Source organism: Artemia sp. Qi Xiang Cuo, chromosome 17, assembly GCF_049724085.1.
Source record: "Artemia sp. Qi Xiang Cuo chromosome 17, ASM4972408v1, whole genome shotgun sequence".
Classification (NCBI taxonomy): Eukaryota; Metazoa; Arthropoda; class Branchiopoda; order Anostraca; family Artemiidae; genus Artemia; species Artemia sp. Qi Xiang Cuo.
Window position 1 is genome coordinate 7,180,234 of NC_142810.1, and position 21,642 is coordinate 7,201,875.

A 21,642-nucleotide genomic window follows, 5' to 3' on the forward strand; every position below is an offset into this window, starting at 1 on the left:
CTGACCACTTTGAAAAAGGCTTACTAGTCGTAAAAAAACTAGTTTCTGAGATTTTAAGATGTAAGCGAAATGATGAAAAGCGAAAATGATGTTTTATCTAGGGTTTTTTAATAAGATGGACATATTATAGACAGAATATGGACATCATTTGGCTGAAAATGACATACTTTTGAATGCTCAAGGGACAAATCGATTGACCAATAAGTGGCAACCCTGAGCCCATTCGGCAGGTAACCCGCCCTAGCAACACAGTATTCTAACGCTTGGAAGATTGTTAGAAAACCGGAAGTAAATTTTAATTATATTACAATTGGACAATTCAATACGAATTTATTTATTTCTTTTCAAAATCTCTTTAGCTATTAAAAATCCCTAAATATAACATCCTTTTGAATTTTAATTATTAAATATTCTATATATGAAATTTTGTTAATTCATGAAATCTTTTTTACAAACGATAACATACTTTAAAATCAATAATGCTTTTTATAATAATAATAAAAACAACTTGTCAAAACTTTAACTATAAATTGATCCTTTTGCACCAGACAAGTTAGCACTTAGCATGTTAGTAGCCCCTAGTACGGCTATTACTTGTTAACTGGTCTCGTGAAAAAGGATTTAATTTATAGTTAAAGTTTTTACAAATTGTTTTTACTATTAATTTAAAATGCATTTTTGGTTTTAAAGTATGTTATCACTTGTAATAAAGATTTTATGAACTAACAAAATTTCATATATAATATAACTAATGATTAAAGCGAAAATGATGTTTTATCTAGGGTTTTTTAATAGCTGAAAAGATTTTGAAAGGAAATAAATAAATATAAAGACATTTAAATGTTAAATTGAAGAAAGACATTAAATTCTTTAATACATACAATTTTTGAAGAGCTCTAATATTGAGGTGTGGCCGTAAGTCTGACCTCTATAAATTTAGAGCTCTGAAATGATCCCTTCAACCCTTGCCCCGATGAAATTAATTGGAATATAATTAGTTCAGTATAAACACGTACAACATGTACTGACAAAACCTATCCTCTCCACACCAAAAAAGTGACCCTTTGTCCGCGTCTCTGGAGACGATTCCATACCTATGCGAACCTGGGGGATAATAGCCTAAGTTCCGTAGGTGATATACTTGTTCCGTAAAAGCTATGTTAAATTTAATTTATTGGCTCGGAGCGATTAAGTAGTATAGCACTTTGCGTCTAGAGGCGCTGAGGTACGCGGGGTCACTTTTGGAGAGTTTTGTCAGTACTTGTCACGTAGATGATTATACTTCGAGTATAATATACTGTTAATTAGATGGCTAAAATGAGTGTTCGCACCAGGGTTTCCAACATTTTTGTCAATGAATATGTCCCAGTCAGTGATAACAACCAGGGTTGCCATTCCAACGAAATTATTGGTACTAATCAGGGTCTCTAAAAAGTACTACCTCCCAAATAATTTGCCGTGTGTTGCCCTTGCAGAACACCACTTAAGAAGAACTTCTTAGTTACTCTTTGACATTATCATATAAGACAAAGTTAATTTTTTTTTCTCTATGGTTAGTTCTCTTCAACTGACTTCTAACATGATAGAAAATAATGGGATGCAACTATATGTAAAAACGTCTCATCTCTGGATTTTCACTTTCAGCCCCCTTAGTGTTGTAACAATACCGCTTTCAGACTCACCATTCTATTGAAAATTGGGACGGAAAACTGGAACCCGTAAAAGAATATATTCTACCCTACCCCCCCCCCCCACACTTCAGGTATATAGCCCAAATTACATATTTACCATGTATTTTTTCCATTTACTGATTTAGTCAGCGTTGATTCAATTTGCAGCTAACCAGGTTAAAAAAAAATAAGAGAATGCATGGAAAATATTTAATTCTGGTTATATATTGGCGTATTAGGGAGTTTTTGAGGTAAAATACAGTGGAAAAGCATCCAAATGTATTAAGTGCAACTTTTTGCTTATTATGAAGTAATAATTGCTTTGTAACGTTTTTCCTTCCGAATATTCCAAATTTTATTCTTTTTGTCCAAAAATTTGTTATCTATTGGTTTCCAAAGTCAGCTCTGGTTAAATTAACACTCAGACCGGCTTTAGATTATTTGGTACTTATCTGTTAGCCAGTACACACTCGACAATTTGGATGTACTGTTACGGGGTTGAAACAACTGAGACACTTGGGAAAAGGATATGATACTTATAATTTGGGCTGTATATTTCCACATTAGGGAGGAGGTTGGGGCTTAACGTTGAGAAGAACATTTCCTAAATATAGGGCATTAATAATTTTATCAAACGTATTTGGCTAAATAATATTCAAAATATTTTGTAAAACATTCATCAACAGAACAGAGGTATCCTATATAGCTACTGGTTTTAAAAGCGTAAAGAGCGAGGCGTTGATGAGGGGACAGCCCCTTTCATATACGGAATAATTTCTGTTTGTTTTGAGTTTTAATGTCACTCCTTACTTACAGTTTAAAAAACTTGTTTTTTTTATTTAATTTCTGATCGTTTTTTAGTTAATGCAGCTTTTATTTTGGCTCACCGTCATTGAATAAGTAAACAAAATTTGCATAAAAATTTTACTTTTATTTTGCTAAATGGATGTCTCTAAATTTGGTTATGACGTAAATTACAAATTAACTTACGTAACTAACTTCTATATTCGTATATTTTTCTTCTGGCAAAAAATACAAAATTTCAGATTTTTGCAGATATGAGCTTGAAACCTATGTAATAGGGTTTTCTGATACGCTGAATCTGACGGTGTGATTTTCATTAAAATTCTTTCACTTGTAGTGGATGTTTCCCCCCTCTTTAAAAAATCAGGTAAATATTCTCAGGCTCGTAGCCTTTGATGAGTAATACTAAACTTAATAAAAATTTATATATTTAGAATCAGCATTATAAACACATTCTTTTGATACATTTATTGACATCAAATTCCGGTTTTAAAAGTTTCGATTACTATTGAGCCGTATCGCTTGTTTCTTTTATTGTTTTTTTTTTTATTACTTATATTTTATTAAGTATATGAGGGGGTTCTACCCTTAGTCAATACAACGCTCTTTACGTTAAAAGTTAAAAAAAATTTTGATTCACAAACCCCTGAATCACAAAGGCCGTTTAATTAAAATAGATAGCTATTTTGAAAGCACTAAAAAAAACTGTAGCGTAAAGAGCGAGGTATTGACTTGGGGGAGAACCCCCTCACATACGTTATAATTTCTGTTCGTTTTAAGTTCTAATGTTGCTTCTGTATACTTCCCAATAACTAATACTTTATGTTAACATTGGGTAAAGCTCATAACTTTTAGCCCTCCCCCTGAGGACTTCGGGGGATTAAGTCATCCTAAAAGACATATTTATCATATTTCCGACCATGTTGAACAAAATGGTTATCTCAAAATTTTGATCGGGTGAGTTTGGGAAAAAAATAAGTTTGGGAGGGGGTCTAGTTGCCCTGCATTTATTTTGGTCACTTAAAAAGGGCACCCCACCCCCTTTTACCAGAAAAAGTTCCCCCTGAAAACGTCTGTATACTTCTCAATAACCAATACTATATGTTAACATTGGGTAAAGTTCATAACTTTCAGCCCTCCCCCTGGGGGCTTCGAGGGATTAAGTCATCCTAAGACATAATTATAATAATTTCGACCATGCTGAACAAAACGTCTATCTCAAAATTTTGATCGGGTGACTTTGGGAAAAAAAATGAGCGTGGGAGGGGGCCTAGTTGCCCTCCATTTTTTTTGGTCACTTAAAAAGGGCACTAGAACTTTTAATTTTCGTTCAAATGAGCCCTCCCACGATATTCTAGGACCACTGGGTAAATACGATCACCCCTGGGAAAAAAAAAAAAAAGAAAAAAAAAAAAAAACTAATAAACACGCATCCGTGATCTTTCTTCTGGCAAAAAATGCAAAATTCCACATTTTTGTAGATAGGAGCTTGAAACCTCTACAGTAGGGTTCTCTGATACGCTGAATATGACGGTGTGATTTTATTTAAGGTTCTATAACTTTTAGGGGGTCTTTCCCACTTTTTTCGAAAATCAGCCAAATTTTCTCAGGCGCGTAACTTTTGATAGGTAAGATTAAACTTGATAAAACTTATATATTCGAAATCAGAATTAAAATCTGATTCTTTTGATGTATCTATTGGTATCAAAATTCTGTTTTTTAGAGTTTCGGTTACCATTGAGCTGGGTCGCTCCTTACTTACAGTTCGTTACCACGAACTGTTTGATATGTTAGATTTTGTGTTTCTTTGAAGTATTATGCATATATTTGTGTTTTAAACGCCTATTGTGCCATATTTGTGTCTTTAGCATAATGCATATATTTTTGTTTTAAACGCCTTTGATAAATGCAATTTTTATCTTGCATTCCAAACTGATCTCTTTTTCTTTTTTCAGGCCTCTTCAATTCCAAAATTCAGTCAAGCAAATTCTCGTTCACCTTGTATATATTCTAATAGTTATCTAACACTAACAAGCAAATGTTTTAACCGCTTTATAGCTAGCATTAAATAATATAACTAAAAATATATAAGCAAATATAAGCAGTGACAACCTGAATTAGGATAATTATACATTTAACACTGTTTCATTCAGAACATTTTTCATTATCTTTGTTTATTTTATCTTTTTATCTAATATGCTTCTAACACTAACATGCGAAATTTTTTACCGCTTTTTAACAATTATTTGATAAAATAAATAGAATAATTATAAAATTACTCTATATTAGAGGAATGATTACGTGAATTGTGTTAAATACGCACTTGTGTATTTTTGTTTCATTGACCAATTTCATCTTTCTATTTCTTTATTTTATCTTTTTGTCAAATATCTTTGATGAGTTTTTCTTTCTTTTTTTTTGTAAATAAAATATTGATCACAATTATAACTATTTTATTTTAACTATTGTCATTCTTTGTGCTATATATCTCTGATCATTCTTTAGCATTAGCTGCTTGTTTAGAATATTCAGTTTTTTTTTATCGGGGAAATTATTTTTTAGTAACAAAATGAAAAAAAAAACTGACACCACCCACCAACCCCCCTTCACCCCTAAAAAATTTTTAATTAATAACCTGTAAAATTATAATGTATCCCTGTTCTTGTATTATGAAATAACAATACCATCTTTGTGAAATACATACATGGCGTAGGCATTGATATTTCCACCTTAAATTTAGGAGATTATTGATAGTTTGATATTTACTGAATTATTCTAGTCTCTGTGTAGTTCAATTTATGCATATAATTACACCAATTAAGGCGGGACCTAAAAGCGAAGGAAAAATATTGTTTTAAATCGATGTTGTCCTTGCAACAATCCAAAAATGAACAATAGTATTTACTTGCAAGTAGTATTGTTCCCCTTTGTGACTGAATTTTCCTCTCTGTGTGCATGAAGCCCTGGCTTCGGGTCCTGGTCCCGAAATTTCATTGATTTTTTTTTTCTGATTATAACTTATAATAATTTTATATTAAACCTTTATTTTGCCATCTTGATTGCACGGAGACAGAAAATTTACCAATCCATTTAGCGTAAATAAAATATTTGCTAGGTTACGTATTATTTACGTAAATAATGCAATAATTTTTTTTAAGACAGTGGATTGTAAAAGAGAAATAATTGAATATTTTGACTATATTTTTAAAAGACATAAAAAATAGCTGAATTTTTTTTTCTTTTTACAATTCACTGTCTGTAGAATTTCGTCACTAAATTATCCCCTTTATTGTTTGTAATCCATTGAAAATCCTAAAAAGAAATAAACTTATTCAGCTTTCAGTAAATTTTTGGTCTTCCTTGAATCAAGCGGCAGATTAAAGATAAAATATATTATAAGAACTATAATAATAATTTATTTTTGACCCACCAACATTATAAAAAAGTGGAGTAACAAAAGAAAATAAAAAGTAAAGACATACAAAACAAAACACATGCAAAACAATATCAATATAAAGAACTAAAAATGCAAATAAAAACAATCGCAGAAGAGGAATAAAAGGACCCAACCGCTTGCAGGCCTCATCTTTTAACTTAGAGTCCAACTTGTTATATGACGTCAATATATCAGTTGCATTAAACATTCGAATAATCTTACGGTATGATATTACGGGATAAATATTCTTTGGGGATCAGGCCCTGAAGCATTGGATACATGTATGTAGAGGAAGAACTCGTGGGATTAAGGGGCAAAGATTATGGGTAATTTATAAGAGTAGAAACTGGCATTAGTAAGGAAAAAACTATCAACGTCATCGAGTGTCTGGTGACTCATAGAATTTTTTTCAAGCTTTTTATCATTTCTCTGTCAGGAACTGAGATCAGACGCTTATTACTACCCTTTTTTTTACCAGTGCCACAAATTAAATTAACTATTCTTATTATGACACTGAAAAAAATGTTGCCAAAAACTAGATGGCGTTGATGGCTTTTTTGACACTTGTACCAGTTCCGACTTTTGTAAGTTACCCATAATCTTTGAATGTACTACTGAAGAATATACTACTGGAAGCTTCTGGGTCTTTGTTAGGGCAAAAACAATCGTAAGTAACCGCTTTCTTAACTTTTACAGAAATTTAATTTTCGAACCAAATTCTATGAGTCTTTTGGGTTATTCAGTACGAAGTATTTATCTTAAAATCTTGCATTTATATACACTACATTTTTTTGCCATCTTGATTGAGTGAGAACCAAAAACTTACCAATCCATGGGAAGTCCTAAAAGGGTAAAATTTTGTAATTTTTTGATTTCCGTGAGTCTAGTGACAAAGTAAAGGTGAAATGTATAAGATTTTATGGCTGAAGATATCATGAGAAAGCGTCACCATAACAATCCAAACAACAAGAAAAATAAGATATTACGAAAGAAATCTTTTTTTTTTAATGGGGCCCGACACTGAAGCCGTAGCCATGTTCACATAGAGGGGAACCAGGGAAAAGGGAACACTTCGTAGTATGTATCATATTACTTAAAATATTCGAAGGCAAAATTGATCATAGATAATCTTTTCCTTTATCTTTACAGAAATTTAATTTTCCAACTAAAAATTAAAAATTTTGAGTTATTTAATTCTTGAATTATTTAGTCTTTTAAATATAAAATCTTACAGTTCTTATGTATTTCGATTTTTTCATCTTAATTGAATGGATACCAAACAAATACCAATCCTGTGGAGGAAATATAAAGTTTTATAATATTGAGAAAAAAACCCCGCTAATCTTTAGGAAATCAAACCACTCTTTAATCAAATTTTATAATCAATTAGTTCTTTAATTAAACAAGCAAAAAATTAGCAAAATAAAAGCAAACTCTATTTTGTCTCACCGTTAGTCTCCCCTTTATAGCATATATTTTGTCAATTATTGAGCCTGAGAGGGCAATAGCCCTCTAACTCGCAATTATATCCCTTCTTTGAAGTTTCTACTACACCCGAAATCTGCTTATGTATTTGCTTATCAAAAAATAAGATATTAAAATAAAAAATTATTGTTATAGCCCCTCAAGTCTTGGAACAACCAGAATGTATTGCTGACGATGAATGTCCACTTAGCAAGTCCTGTGTGAGGCAAATATGCGTAGATCCATGCGCGGAAGAGCCTTGCGCTGAGAATGCCATCTGTACTGTGCAAAATCATAGAGCCCAATGTAGATGTGCTTTTGGGTTTGTTGGTGATCCTAGAAATGGCTGTACAAGAGGTACAGCAAAATTCTTTCTATACACTACGCCCCCCCCTCATTTCAAAGTTAAATGACGGCAAAGGCTTGAAATAGACAAATAGGGTGTTAATTTTGAGGTAAAAGTTAGCCTCAAATTGCAGAGCAAATGTTATTGCCCTTACGTAGCTTATACGTCGTAGCCCTTGCTCCAAAAAATATGTAAGCCCTTGTAAAAATAGGTATGTATATGTAACGGGTATTGTAATATAACATAAAAGGGAAAAATAACTTTCGAAAAGGCAATAAACATTTCTTTTGTGCTACTTTCGGTTAGCATCCGTGTAATTTCAAATTTCTTTTTTTAAATTCTATTTTAACAATTATCTGGGGAATTATTACTGAATCTCTTTTTGCTTTTATTTTTATTAAGCTTTTTGTTTTATTTGGCTTGTTTTTAACTTTTTTTTCCTTTTATTCTTTTATTTTAACCAATATTAAGGCATAATAATGCCACCTCGTTAGGCTCCCTCTTTTTCTAGGTATATATTAAGGCTTTGTTTTTGAAGGTAAGAGGATGCAGCATTTGAATTTTAAATAAAGGAATATGGCGCTTTTTAAAAATAATATTAAGTCAATTTTATTGTACTAATATTCAGCTAATATTTTGTTGGATTCTCTTATGAAAATTTATCAAGTTCTTTTAGAATATTTTCAATCTTTTATTCTTGATTAAAACGTCCTAAATGGGAAGATGCAGAAACGTGCCCTATCTCCACCTCTATGCTCCCTCTCTTTCTAAATGGAAATTGGGCAGCGAAAATGCACAACGCACAATCACATGCACAACTTGGATCTTTAAAACTTCTTGTAGGGTGCAGAAACAGTAATATTTGAGTTAGTTATGTAAATGAATATTGAAAGAAAAACGGAGTTTTAAATAAACCCCATAAGAACTGGACACTGGACATAAATACTCCATAAGAAACAACCATAAAGAACCGATAATCAAAAATAGATATGTGACAGGGTAGTTACAAACCTATCTTATTGGGAGACGTGCACAACATGCACAACCTGGATCGTTAAAACTTCTTTGTAGGGAACAAAAATAGCTAACATTTCAGTTGGTCACGTAGATGAATAATGCATGAAATCGGAATCATTTATAAACATCCCATATAAACGTTAAAATAATAAACTGACGATTAAAAGTAGATGTTGGACAGGGCACATAAACCCTGTCTTGAATTTCCGGGTATATTAGCCTATTTTATTGATATTTATGCCATTTTAGTAAATTTAAGAGGAAATTCGACCCACACCCGCTCCCGGGAATCTGCAGTTAAGCCGTAGAAACTTTTTTTTTTTTTTTTTTTTTTTTTTTTTTTTTTTTTTTTTTTTTTTAGCAAAAAGGAGTTGTTATAGGACAGCATGCAATCTTTGTCTTTTGTTCAGTAGTGAATTTTGAATTAATATATTAGCAAAGTAAATTTATAGCTCCGTGCTAATCCGCGCAGTGGCTTGACTTAATTGGCGAATAACAGGAATAAACATTCTTCATTTTTAGCAATAAAAAATAGGGGTAATGGCTCTAAAGTAGAATTCTATTATATTTTCCTTATTCGCCTCTAGTATTGAAGCAGTCCCGGGTTACTTTCTCGGAACAAACTAGTGGCTCGGAAGGAGAGGAAGGCATGGTCTCTTCTTATCACCTAGTAAAATTTTTGCTCCTTATCAGACCACTTAAGGCGGCCTTAATCTAATTCTGCTTTCATAATAGTTGACGGTGTGATCGGCTGCACCAATGATGACTGTCCTTCGAGTGAAGCCTGTATTAATGGCGTATGTCAAAATCCGTGTGACTGTGGCCCCAACTCCGATTGTAAGGTAGTTGATCACCGACCAATTTGTCTCTGTAAAGATGGCTACGCTGGAGACCCTAATGTTGGATGCTATCAAGGTATAGTCCCTTTTTCGTCCAAGTTTACTATATTATTGATTATTATTGAACAATAATAACTTGTTTTATATACTATCTTTAGCATTATTATAATAAGTGGACTCACTAAACTTAGTCGAGGCTCAGACCACAAAGGCCCTGGGAGGGTGTAAAGAGGGAAGCGTTGAATAGATTATGATGGAGAAGGGGCGTGCATAGCTTTGTTGGCCTCAGGCGGCTTGTGCTGCATTGATTTCTTAGTAGTAATAGTATCAGTAGAAACTGTCTGTAGAAACTGCTTGGAAAAAATAATAAAAATGGTGAGAAATCCTAAGATTTTGGGGACAGGGGTTCAAACTCATTTTTGTCAACTTTATATTAGGCCTTTTGATTGTTAATTTGTAATTATTGCAATTAATGCTGTAAAAATGATAAGGCTATTTTTTCTGTCTGATTTACTCCTGGAAAGTATATTGTCATAAGCATAGTGTTTAGCTAGATGAATTGTTCTATGAGTAATATTGTTATAGTGTTGTTTACATTACATTATATATGATATTATTTAATTATAATATCTATAAATACAAAATTATAAATTAACAATTATCAAACATTAACCATTTTTTAAATTGACTTAAATTATATAACGAGTATAACACATGAAGGTCAAGTCAGTTTAGAAGTCAGAGAGTAGTTACAACTTGATCAAAGTTTATGTGCATCATGTTTGCCAAGTAATATTGTACAGCAGTGGTTCTCAAACTTATTTAGACACTCTACCCCTTTTTACCCACAAAATATTTTAGGTACCCCTTCTAAGTTACTACTACTAAGTAAACTATAGCTAAACTATATACTGTAGCTATGAACTATAGCGGCCGCGTACCCCCTAAACATTTTGCGTACCACCAAGGGGTACTCGTACCACAGTTTAAGAACCACTGTTGTACAGAATCAAACCCGACTGAGTTCCGAATATTTCTGAAAGACCATTGTCTTAGGGCTTACGAAAAGGATGGGTGACTAATTTTCCGGTTTCTTTATTTATTAAATGAATAAAATTGTTTTATTTTTGTCAACTTTCATAAGTTGATTTATATTTAGGCCTTGTTTGGTGATTATTTACCTAAACGAGATATGCTTCAGGTTTTATTATATTATTTGTTTATGAATAAACCCCTTTCTTTCTATAAAAATAAAGTATTTAATTATTATGTTTAAATATTATGTAACCTTTATATTATAGTATTGCTTAACTATGTCAACTAAAGCAAAGCCTCCTAAGAATTCAACGACAGAGAAACAAAGGAGGTACCCGTAAACGAAAAGATCGTTTGACTCAACGACTTTTCGTTATTTTTACTGGCTTAAAATTTCACAAAGAAGAACCAATCAGGTTTTTAAAAGGCGGAGTTACTTGTCTTTCCAGCAATAAGAAATAATGTCACAGATATAAATTAAAGCTCAGAAAATACGTCACAGATATAAACCAAGGAAATTGAAGCTCCGAAATCACCCCCATGGAATCCCCAATTCTGGTAAATTTCGGGTAAAAACTATCCCTCTACTCATGTTCTATCGTTCGAACTTTCACACTCTCATATTCTCGTATTCTCTTCTCTTACTCTCTTATTCCCATTCTCTTATTCTATCAGTACTGACGTTAATTAATAAATGAATCTATTTTAGTTGGATGTCGAGCTGACGACGAATGTCCGTCAGATACAGCTTGCCACAACGGACGGTGTATCAACCCTTGTGTCATTGATGACCCGTGTGCGATAAATGCACAATGCTACCCAGCAAATCACCAGGCTAATTGTCGATGCCCACCTGGTACAGAAGGAGACCCCCGCGTGCGATGTACTGCCGTTGGTTGTCGAGTCCATGGGGATTGTCCTCAAGATAAAGCCTGTGTTGAGAAGAATTGTGTCGATCCTTGTCTTGCTGATAACCCCTGTGCACCTACTGCAGAGTGTTTTGCTGAGGTAAATTCTACATTATCTGTAGCATCTCTTTCTCTCTCTCTCTCTCTCTCTCTCTCTCTCTCTCTCTCTCTCTCTCTCTCTCTCTCTCTCTCTCCTCTCTCTCTCTCTCTCTCTCTCTCTCTCTCCTCTCTCTCTCTCTCTCTCTCTCTCTCTCTCTCTCTCCTTCTCTTTTAATTATAATGCTTTATATAGAATCAGCTAGGCATATGTTCGAAGCACTCCCAAGGACAAAGACAATCCCTTCAGAAACAATATCTCTTCAATAAAAATATGACCCCTTCAATAAAAATAAAGTCACCCGAAATTGCCAATTTCTCAATTTGGAGGTGGGTTTAAACTACCCAAAGAATTTTGAACACCTCTGGTTAGTCAATCTTAGTCAATGGCTGAGATCTAATAGATAAATTTAATAATTTAATGTTGTAAAAAATGGGATTTAGAATACCTTTTATTTAGTTGGAGGGATGGGAATCTCTGTTTGTTCTAGCTGATGTCTTGTGATGACAACCACTTTTTATTCATTTCTACATCTTTTTTCTTATAGAAACATTCTGCTGGATGTCGTTGCCCCGATGACCTTCCAATTGGAGATCCAGCTATTGGCTGCGAGGCAACTAGTAGGGTTGACGAATTCCCGGTTGTTGCTGAGCCAGAGTGTAGAGCAGATGACGATTGTCCATCTCAATTTGCTTGTATGGATGGCAGATGCAAACAATTATGTTTGGAGACTAAACCTTGTCATGAGACTGCTCTTTGCGTGGTTATTGACAGTTCACCGTTTAAATCGATGGCGTGCAAGTGCAAGGATGGCATGGTGCCAGATGAGAATGGTGTTTGTACTCCAGGTTTGTTATCTTCTTTGGCTGATTTATTGAGGTTATTTGGGTCGGTTAGATGAACTAGGGAATTCCCCAAAAAGTATTTATTCAACCGTAAACGGCCAACAAGAAGGACTCCATACGTCAAACTTCCCAGAGCGTCAAACAATATAAGCATTTTTAAGCCAAGTTAGGATTAGGAGATGACATTTAGCAAACTTAAAAATTTGGTTTGTACAATGAACGCTTTTCAACATCTGACAAAACATCCGAAAATGGGGTTTGGTATAGGATTTTGAGTAGGGCCACTCTATTGAAAAAACAATGGACAAACGATGGGCTTGCATATATAAAGATGGCATGATACCAGATGGAATAGTGTTTGTACTCTTTATATTTTTTATATTGTATATTTTATATTTTTTTATATTTTTATTTTTTTTTTATATTTCGTATTTTATATTTCTTATATTTATATTTTTCATATATTTGATATAAAACTATATATTTTTTATTGGGTTTTATATCGCTTTTTTATATTTTTTTATTGGGTTGGAGCAGAATTCTGGGTCGGGTTGATGAACTAGGCTATTAGTACAAAATAGACACGATGGACGAAAGATGGGAACCACTTGCAGATGTAAAGATGGCATGGTACCAGAATATATATATATATATATATATATATATATATATATATATATATATATATATATATATATATATATATATATATATATATATATATATATATATATATATATATATATATATATATATATATATTTATATATATATATATATATATATATATATATATATATATATATATATATATATATATATATATAAGTGGAGAAAGCATTAAAATATGAACTAAGAAGGTGTGAAGTGGATGCCAAGGATAAAATTGCCGAGAATCTGGAAGATGGAATTAGACGGTATAATAGTAAAATATTGTACTGGCATGTTAATAAATTGAGAGGGAGTAGTCAATCCGGACTTGGCCCAGTTAAAGATAGGAAAGGGGCCACAATTCAGGAAAGATTTAAAGAGAGATGGGGAGAACATTTTGAGAATTTTCTAAACCGAGACAGAGCTGCAGGTAAAGATGAAGAGGAAAATGAAAAAGTTTGTGATACCTTGGATGTGAAGGAAGTTTTATTTTGTGAGGAAAAATTAGCGACAGTACTGAAAGGATTAAAAAATAATAAGGGTCAAGGTGCTGATAGTGTGGTAAATGAGTTTCTTAAATATGGTGGTTCTGAGAATATGATTTTTAAAAAATGGGAAGTACCTAAAGATTTTAGGAAAACCTTAATTAAGCCACTTTATAAGAAATGTGATAAAAGTGAGTGTGGTAATTATCGAGGCATTAGTCTGGTCTCTGTAGTTAGTAAATTACTTAGTAATATGATAATAGACTGAGAGATGCCATACATAAAGTTTTAAGAGAAGAATAGTGCGGTTTTAGAAAAAGTAGAGGATGTGTCGACCAAATTTTCACTCTTAGGTTAATAATTGAGAAGTGCCTGAGTTGTCAAACGCCTTTGGTCCTCAGTTTTATAGATTATGAGCAAGCGTTCAATTCAGTTCATAGAAGAGCTTTACTAAAGGTTTATCCTTGTATGATATACCAGACAATTAAATTAAAGTGATTAGTGATATGTACGAGAATAACACTGCTGCGATTAATGTAGGAAATGAGGTTAGCAGCCGGTTTGCATTAAATCAGGAGTTAAGCAGGGTTGTGTTCTATCCCCCTTTGTAACGGTTTATTTTGATGGACTTTGTTTTAAGGAGCACAGGAAAGGCAATGGGAGACCACGAAATCAAATGGGGAGGAATAAGTCTCCTGGACTTAGATTAATCTGACGATTTAAGCATCCTAGATGAAAGTGTGAGCAAAATGAATGAACTTTTAGAGGTTTTGCGAGTTCAGGGTGTCCTGAATCGAAAGACCTAGTTTCCAGAGTTTTCAACTACGTGAACAAAATGGCTATCTCAAAATTTCGATTGGATGTGTTTGGGGAAAAGGTGAGTGTGAGAGAGGGTTAGTTGCCCTCCAATCACTTTCGACTATTAAAAAGGGCACTAGCCCTTTGAAATTCCAATCGAATGAGCCTTTTTGAAGTTTCTACGACAACGCTTTCTATAAAAAAATCTTATATGCCCCCAGGGCATAACTTACAACCCTTGCCCTGAGGGCTGTGGGGGAGTGTCCTCCTCAAAAACATAATTTCCATCTGGAAATCAACTACGCTGAACAAAATGGCTATTTCAAAATTTCGATTGGATGTGTTTGGGGAAATGGTGGGCGTGGATAGGGTGTTAGTTGCCTTCCAATCACTTTCGACTATTGAAAAGGGCACTAGCCATTCCAATTTCCAATCAAATGAGCCCTTTTTGAAGTTTCTTCGACAACTCCTTCGATACGAAGGGCCCTGGTATGAAAAAAAATAACGCATTTTGCCAACATCGTTCTTTCCTTAGGCAGCACGATTGTGCTGCCTATGATTCCTTTTTCAAAGGCAGTTTCAACTATCGATGTTTTTATATATAATATCGGATTTTTATTTAGCAAAGACAAAATAAAGTCTTTTCCCGGGTATTTATGTCAATTGACACCTGTAAATTTGTTCTTTTAGTTCAAATACCATATAATGTTGGCTGTACTGTTGATTCTGATTGTCCAGATACTGAAGCGTGCATAAATAACCAGTGCAGATCTCCGTGCAGCTGCGGTAGGAACGCTGTGTGCCTTGTGCAGAACCATCACCCAATTTGCTTATGTCAAGAAGGCTTTGCAGGCAATCCGCAAACTGGATGTTATGCTGGTAAGTTTAACTTATCTTAAATTTTGTATATGTGCCATCTATTTGGTGACAAATGAAAAGCAGGTTGTCCATGAATGGGGTCAGTAGAGGTCATAAGAAAGGATTTAAAGGAAATTGGAGCTTCATGGGAGGAGGTAAAGAGTGAAGCCTCGAATAGGTTGAGATGGCGGAGGATTGGTCCTGCAGTTAGCCTCAGGTGGTTTGGTCCTGTAGTGGGCTGTTATTAGTAGCAGTAGTCTCAATTTCTATATTTTCCTCAATCTCAGGAATAATTTCCCTGGTGAAATTACAAGCGTAACGACAATAATATACTATTTTAAATATTTCAAAGTCTGGTATAATTTTGAAACTCTAAAAAGTTGTTTCATTTTTTAGATCGAAGCGAATCCTGATTCAGTCGATGAAATATTAACCTTTTAGGTTTTTTTTTTTCGTTTTTTGGGGTAAATATCTATTGTTTTTATATAGATTCATGGGAATGTTTCTAGGTATTATAACCCGGTATAAATCCCTGGGCATAGATGTTTCCGGGTACTGTAAAGAAAATAAGAGAGAGATGTAAATGAAATTTTTAATCCCGAATTTAAATTTAAAATTTAAATTCCCCTAATTTTCAGAAAATGTTTCATTGTTGAATTTACAAGCTCACCAAAAATAATATCTTATTTTAATCCTTTCAGCAAGTTTAATCCTATTTTGGTCTAATCTAATTTAGAAATCTGTTCCTATTTTAATCCTAATCGAAATTCAAATTTGGAATTATATAAGAGTTGTAGTCATTTTAAGATTGAAGCAAATCTGTTTCAGTTGATGAACGAGTAACCCTTTTTCTTTTTTCTGTATAAGGGTCGTGACTTGTTTTATCATGCCGAAAACCGTATACATCATATGTCACCGTAACACCGTATGTCGCCATGGCCGAGTCAAAAAGGGGCATTTCAGCCTTCTTCTAAAATACGCTAGGATAAACGATCCCTTTCCTTACGAAATTTCCTTGATATTTATTGGCTTTACATAACGACCTCGACAAGAGGATTTATCAAGCGTGATTTTCGCTTAATTTTTTTTTTGTCTGTGTAACGTTTTTAGTTTTAGTGTTTTGCATTCGTTTTCTTTTGTTAGGCGAGAAATAGGCTATTCAGTCAAGACTATTTAGCCGTAAATGTATTAATTTTACATAGAGTGCTTTAGTTGTTCTTCTTCTATATCAAGCCGCTTTCGCACTACATAGTCAATTTCATATGCTAAAGGGTTAAGCTACGTTCCATAGAGTATAACTCTTCATAATTGAAAAAGTCCTTCCGCACTAGGCTAACATTAAAATCCCTAAAAACATTAGGAGCATCGTCTAAAATCGTTATAATCATCATAAACACACTATTTAAAATTGAAAATATTGAATGGAGGTGGAAATTTAAGCTATGATGATGATCTTATGTGATGAAAAAACGGCGTGAAAGGCGTTTTAGGTAGAGTTTATATTTTTTTCTAAAATTTACTAATTGCTCCTCCAGAACCCCCACCCTCTTGAATTTTCCATAATGTTGCATAATCATAACATAAAGTTATGTGGAGATCTTAAGCCTGTAGTGCCTACGGTATGGACCAAATGTGCTCCGTAAGGCTGCATAATGTAACGTTAAGTCTTAAGTTACGCTAGTGTGAACGGTATAGTATGAAAGCCACCACTATTAAGGCCGTACCCCCGGGGGGGGGGGGGGAGGTTAGTGGTTCTGAACATCCCCTTCCGAAATGTTTGTTTGACTCGTAAAAACGTAAAAAAAATGAATATACAAACAAATTATGCGTTTTTTGTGTAAAACCCCCCGAAAAAATCCTCGATACGGCCTTTACCATTATGCTCCACCATTTCATTATTTTAAGTTGATGACACATGAGTATCATGCTATATGAAATACTATTTCAGTCGGTTGCCGTGGTGATGGGGATTGTGACTTTGACAAGGCTTGTCACAATGGCAACTGCGTGAACCCGTGTTTGGTATCTGACCCTTGTGCCCCAACTGCAGAGTGTTTTGGAATGAATCACGAAGCTGAGTGTCGATGCCCTATTGGGATGGAAGGGAACCCACGAGAGGGATGTTTTGTAGTTGGATGCAGGTGAGATTTGATCCCTTTTATTTATTCTAACCTTTAGTATCCTCTTTTAAGCCCTTTAGTCTTTCTATTGGCGTACAGTGCTTAATAATAATATTAAAAACAAAGAAATGAATATAAAGACGACAAACGGGTCTATGGCCAGTAAATGAAAACGAAGAGAACAAAAAAAAATCGAACGAATATTTCGCACGTATACAGCAAGGCGTTTTCAGCGTAGAAAAAAAAAACAAACAACTAAAACCAAAAATATATATAAAACTAAAATAGACTAACATAAAATATATAGTAATTGTGTATTATATATTTTATGTTAGTCTATTTTAGTTTGATGTATATTTTCTAGTTATATTTTTAGTTTTAGGTTCTAGCTTTTTTTTTCTACCCAGAAGACGCCTTGTTGTGTACGGGCGAAATATTAATTGGATTGTTTTTTTTTTTTCACTTTTTTTTGTTCTCTTCGTTTTCAACGGCCATTGGCCCGTTTGTCGTCTTTATATTCATTTCTTTTTTTAGTCATGGCTGGCCAGTTCGGCTTAAATCTTTTAATATTAATATTATGTTTAATTGATTGATTTGATTGGTTAATAGTAATATTAATCTAGTCCAGACTATAGTCAGACTATTTTTTCTCACTGGACATTATCTTATACCAAGGGCATGTCCAGGATTTTTGTTTGGGGACTTGCAAAAAAACCGTACATAACGCATCAAAATTTGTTTCTATGCATTTTTTTCCTTTTTTAAGGTGTCGGACGGATATTTCGGGGTGGGGGGTGCTCGAATCCGGTACCCCCCCCCCCCCTCCCCCCTATTTTCGGTCTTGTCTACAACCCTTATATGTTGGGGATGGGATGTGTCTTTTATTGCATATTCTGATAATTTAATTTTATTTAGTCATTCTAAAGCTAGTCTAATTAAGAATTTTAATTCCCTTTTCTAGTAAGCATACTGCTGTCAAAGTTAAAATCCCAGCTGAATGAATTTGCGACAGGATTATCTCATTTTCGAATTTTGATACTGTTGTTTTTTCTGGGGTTATTTTATATTCTGGCTCAGTAAATAAAAAGTTCAAATAGGGATAAAACATTTTATATGACAGTGATAAATTTCACCAAAAAAATAATAGATATTTCAATCAGGTATGCAGTGACTGTCATCATTAGTCATACTGATGTAATTAATACTGATGACGGTCACTGCATATGTGACCATAATATCTAGTATTTTTTGCGTAATTGATCACTGTCTATCAAAAGATTCATCCCTAGTTGAACTTTTTATTTATTATCATGGAAAGGTAGTGTGGTCTCCGAAATTGTATAATTCTGCTTCAGCTCGGGATTCGAAGTGGATGCTAATTTTAAATATTCAACAACAACAAAAATAGGAAGTCATTTGATTTAATAATATGGCTTTGTGGTAGTACTAAATTTTTATTTGGTTTTCCGATTTGTTTTAGACACAGTGAATTACTTTCGAGGTCTAAATTAAACTGCAGTTGAAATTACCTAACATTAAGATAGATAACTTTTACCATAAGCCTGAGAATATTCTCTCTATGCGTATCCTTTCCCCTTTTTTTCAGAATTAGAAAATGCTTGAGGAATGAATTATTTTGTTTTTATACCATAGGTTTTATTCTGTTATGTTTTAAGCCTATTGTAAATCGCTCCTTTGTTCTATATTAAATACTTTTCGAATTTGAGGGAAATTAATAAATAATAAGTAAATATATAAGCGTGTTTTTGATTCTTTTCCGTTAGTCATAGGGAAATCAACAGTAATTTGGGATAAAAAAAAATTGTCATGCTTACAAAGGATTACGAATAAAGTATCTGAAAAGTAAATAACAGTTAAACGATGTTTTTGGATTTAAAGTATACACTTTTTTTTAACTTAAAATGAAAAAGAAAACGCAGATAAGAAACTATGGTTCAAAAAAGTCTTTTGTAACTAAGGAACTGGTGAAGTAGGTTCTTTTTATTCGATTTTCCAGCAGCTGATAATGGCTTTAAAGTCGATAAGTTTTTTTCTCTTTCTTTTTCTTAATCTTAGTTCTGTCGGCTGCTTGAAAATATGAACACAAATTTGGTTTAATTGCGATAAATAATCATGTTTCAGGCATAATTGGATTTGGATGTTAATTTTTTCCCTCTCATTCATACTGAAAATACCCATTCTTCGGTCGCCTAGTTGCTTTTTCCATCCTCTTCACAGGTTGTTAGTCTCCATGAATTTGGAGACTTAGGCATGATTTTGTAATTTTTACAGGTCTGATCAAGACTGTCCAGAAGAAGCGGCGTGCCGCAATGGCAAGTGTGTTAATCCATGTCTTTACGACGAATGTGGACCCAGAGCTGAGTGCTTCCCTGCAGTGCACCGTGCGAACTGTCGCTGCCCGCCCGGATTTACTGGCAATGCGAAGATTAGCTGTGATCGCGTCCCAGTCCTCGAATGCACAGTGGACTCCGATTGCCCGTTCAAAGAGGCGTGTGTTAACACCCTTTGCGTGGAACCGTGTGCCACTCTCGATCCTTGTCATAATACAGCTGTGTGTCGAGCTGTCAATACAGTACCAATGAGGACACTTATATGCGCATGTCCGGATGGATTTATTGCAGGTGAAGAAGGTAGTTGCAGAGCATTGGTGCCAGTTGTAGATGGATGCACCTACGATGAAGAGTGTCCATCTGATAAAGCTTGCATTAATTCACAATGTAAAGACCCGTGCAACTGTGGACCTCACACTGTCTGCCGTGTGGAGGAACATCAGCCTATTTGTCAGTGTGCGCCCGGCTACGATGGAGACCCCTTAATTGGATGCTATTTAGGTACCGCTTTTTGTTCTTTTTTTTTAACCATAGAATTTGTTGTGTTTTTAGGCACCGGGTTTGAAGCGTGTTTTGAGTGGGTTCGACAAAAATCGTTTTCAGGTTCTCCGTGTTTAACCTAGGCAAACTTTAAAATGTTTTTTATCCAAGTGTGTTGGACACGGCTTATTCAATATTGTAACGCGCCAGAATAGCATGGTTGATCACGGGTTCTGAGAAGAGCCAAACCCGTATTGATGCACTTCACTCAAACGATAATCTGCACAACCCGTGTCGAACTCCGTGTTGGATGTGGATGGCCTGAAAACAGAGCTCTAGATAAAAGACTCCATTTTTGACACATTTCTGTCAGTTTATTTGGGAGGGAACTCAAAGTCAATTTGAATTTGGTCTATTTCCTCCAGTAGCAATTATTGTCATCTATAGATACATTTAGATACCCGTTGGAGTGAGTGTATATCAAACAACATTGTTTTATCCCAGTTTCTTGGGCTATAATGAGAAAAAGGTTGACATGGCTAAAGCACGTTTCGCACATGAAGGATGATATATTGCCAAATATCGTCCTTTTTGACCGTCCATTTAGGGTCAAGCAAAAAACTCTTAGGAGGGAACTTCAGGGGACTTCTTGGGAGGGACTTCTTGGAAATGGAACTTCTTGGGAGGGTTAAAGAGTAAATTTATGAATAAGTCGGGGTGGAGGAGGAGCCTCTGTAGCTGCGTTTACCTCAGATGGCTTGGTGATGCAGTGAGTTGCTAGTAATAGTAGCAGTAGTAGTTACTAATCATAACCAGGGTTAGTAATTAATTTCGGGGTAAAAAATCCGTTTTGTTGAAGTGTATTTCAATCAGTAATTGCTAGGAGCTATTACTAATTATTATTGGCAATAACTGCCAGGAATCAGTAATTATGGGTGGAGTCAAAATTCTGCTCAGTGGATTTGATTTTCCTCAATAAATGACAGGATTCATTGTTAGTTGTTTTGCCAATAATACCCAGGAATTAATGCTAAGGGATGGAATGGGTCAAAACTAAATTTGGGTGGGGCCTGTTCTCCTCAATAATTCCCAGGGACTACTATTAATTATTATTGCCAGTAATAACCAGAAATTAGTGAATTTGGACGGGGTCAAACATCAATTTAGAGGGTCCATTCTATACGCTAATTCCAAAAATTGCCATTATTTTTATTATGCCCGAGATTTACCGTATTTTCTATTACGATCTTTCGGGCCAAAAACTCTAGGGTTTGGAGTAATGAGGCATAAAGTGGAATTTTTAACAATCTAGTTGTTTAGGAGGATAAGACATAAGAGCAATATACTACCTAATGCTTTTGCATTCGGAAAGATAAAATTTGCCTAATATAATATTTTATATGGATATATTCTAGTGTTTTTTTTTGTTTTTTTTTGT

At 34.1% G+C, this 21,642-nt stretch overlaps 1 protein-coding gene across 1 annotated transcript in view; it reads left to right on the forward strand.

Moving 5' to 3' along the window:
* Positions 1 to 21,642, forward strand: part of dpy (fibrillin-like protein dumpy) — a 297,194-nt gene that overhangs the window by 261,410 nt on the left and 14,142 nt on the right. Inside the window, exons 59-65 of the mRNA XM_089103158.1 lie at positions 7,531 to 7,731; positions 9,473 to 9,652; positions 11,321 to 11,619; positions 12,164 to 12,464; positions 15,086 to 15,274; positions 17,202 to 17,394; positions 19,666 to 20,225. Coding sequence (XP_088959284.1) covers positions 7,531 to 7,731; positions 9,473 to 9,652; positions 11,321 to 11,619; positions 12,164 to 12,464; positions 15,086 to 15,274; positions 17,202 to 17,394; positions 19,666 to 20,225 — 1,923 coding nt within the window. The remainder of the gene's footprint in view (positions 1 to 7,530; positions 7,732 to 9,472; positions 9,653 to 11,320; positions 11,620 to 12,163; positions 12,465 to 15,085; positions 15,275 to 17,201; positions 17,395 to 19,665; positions 20,226 to 21,642) is intronic.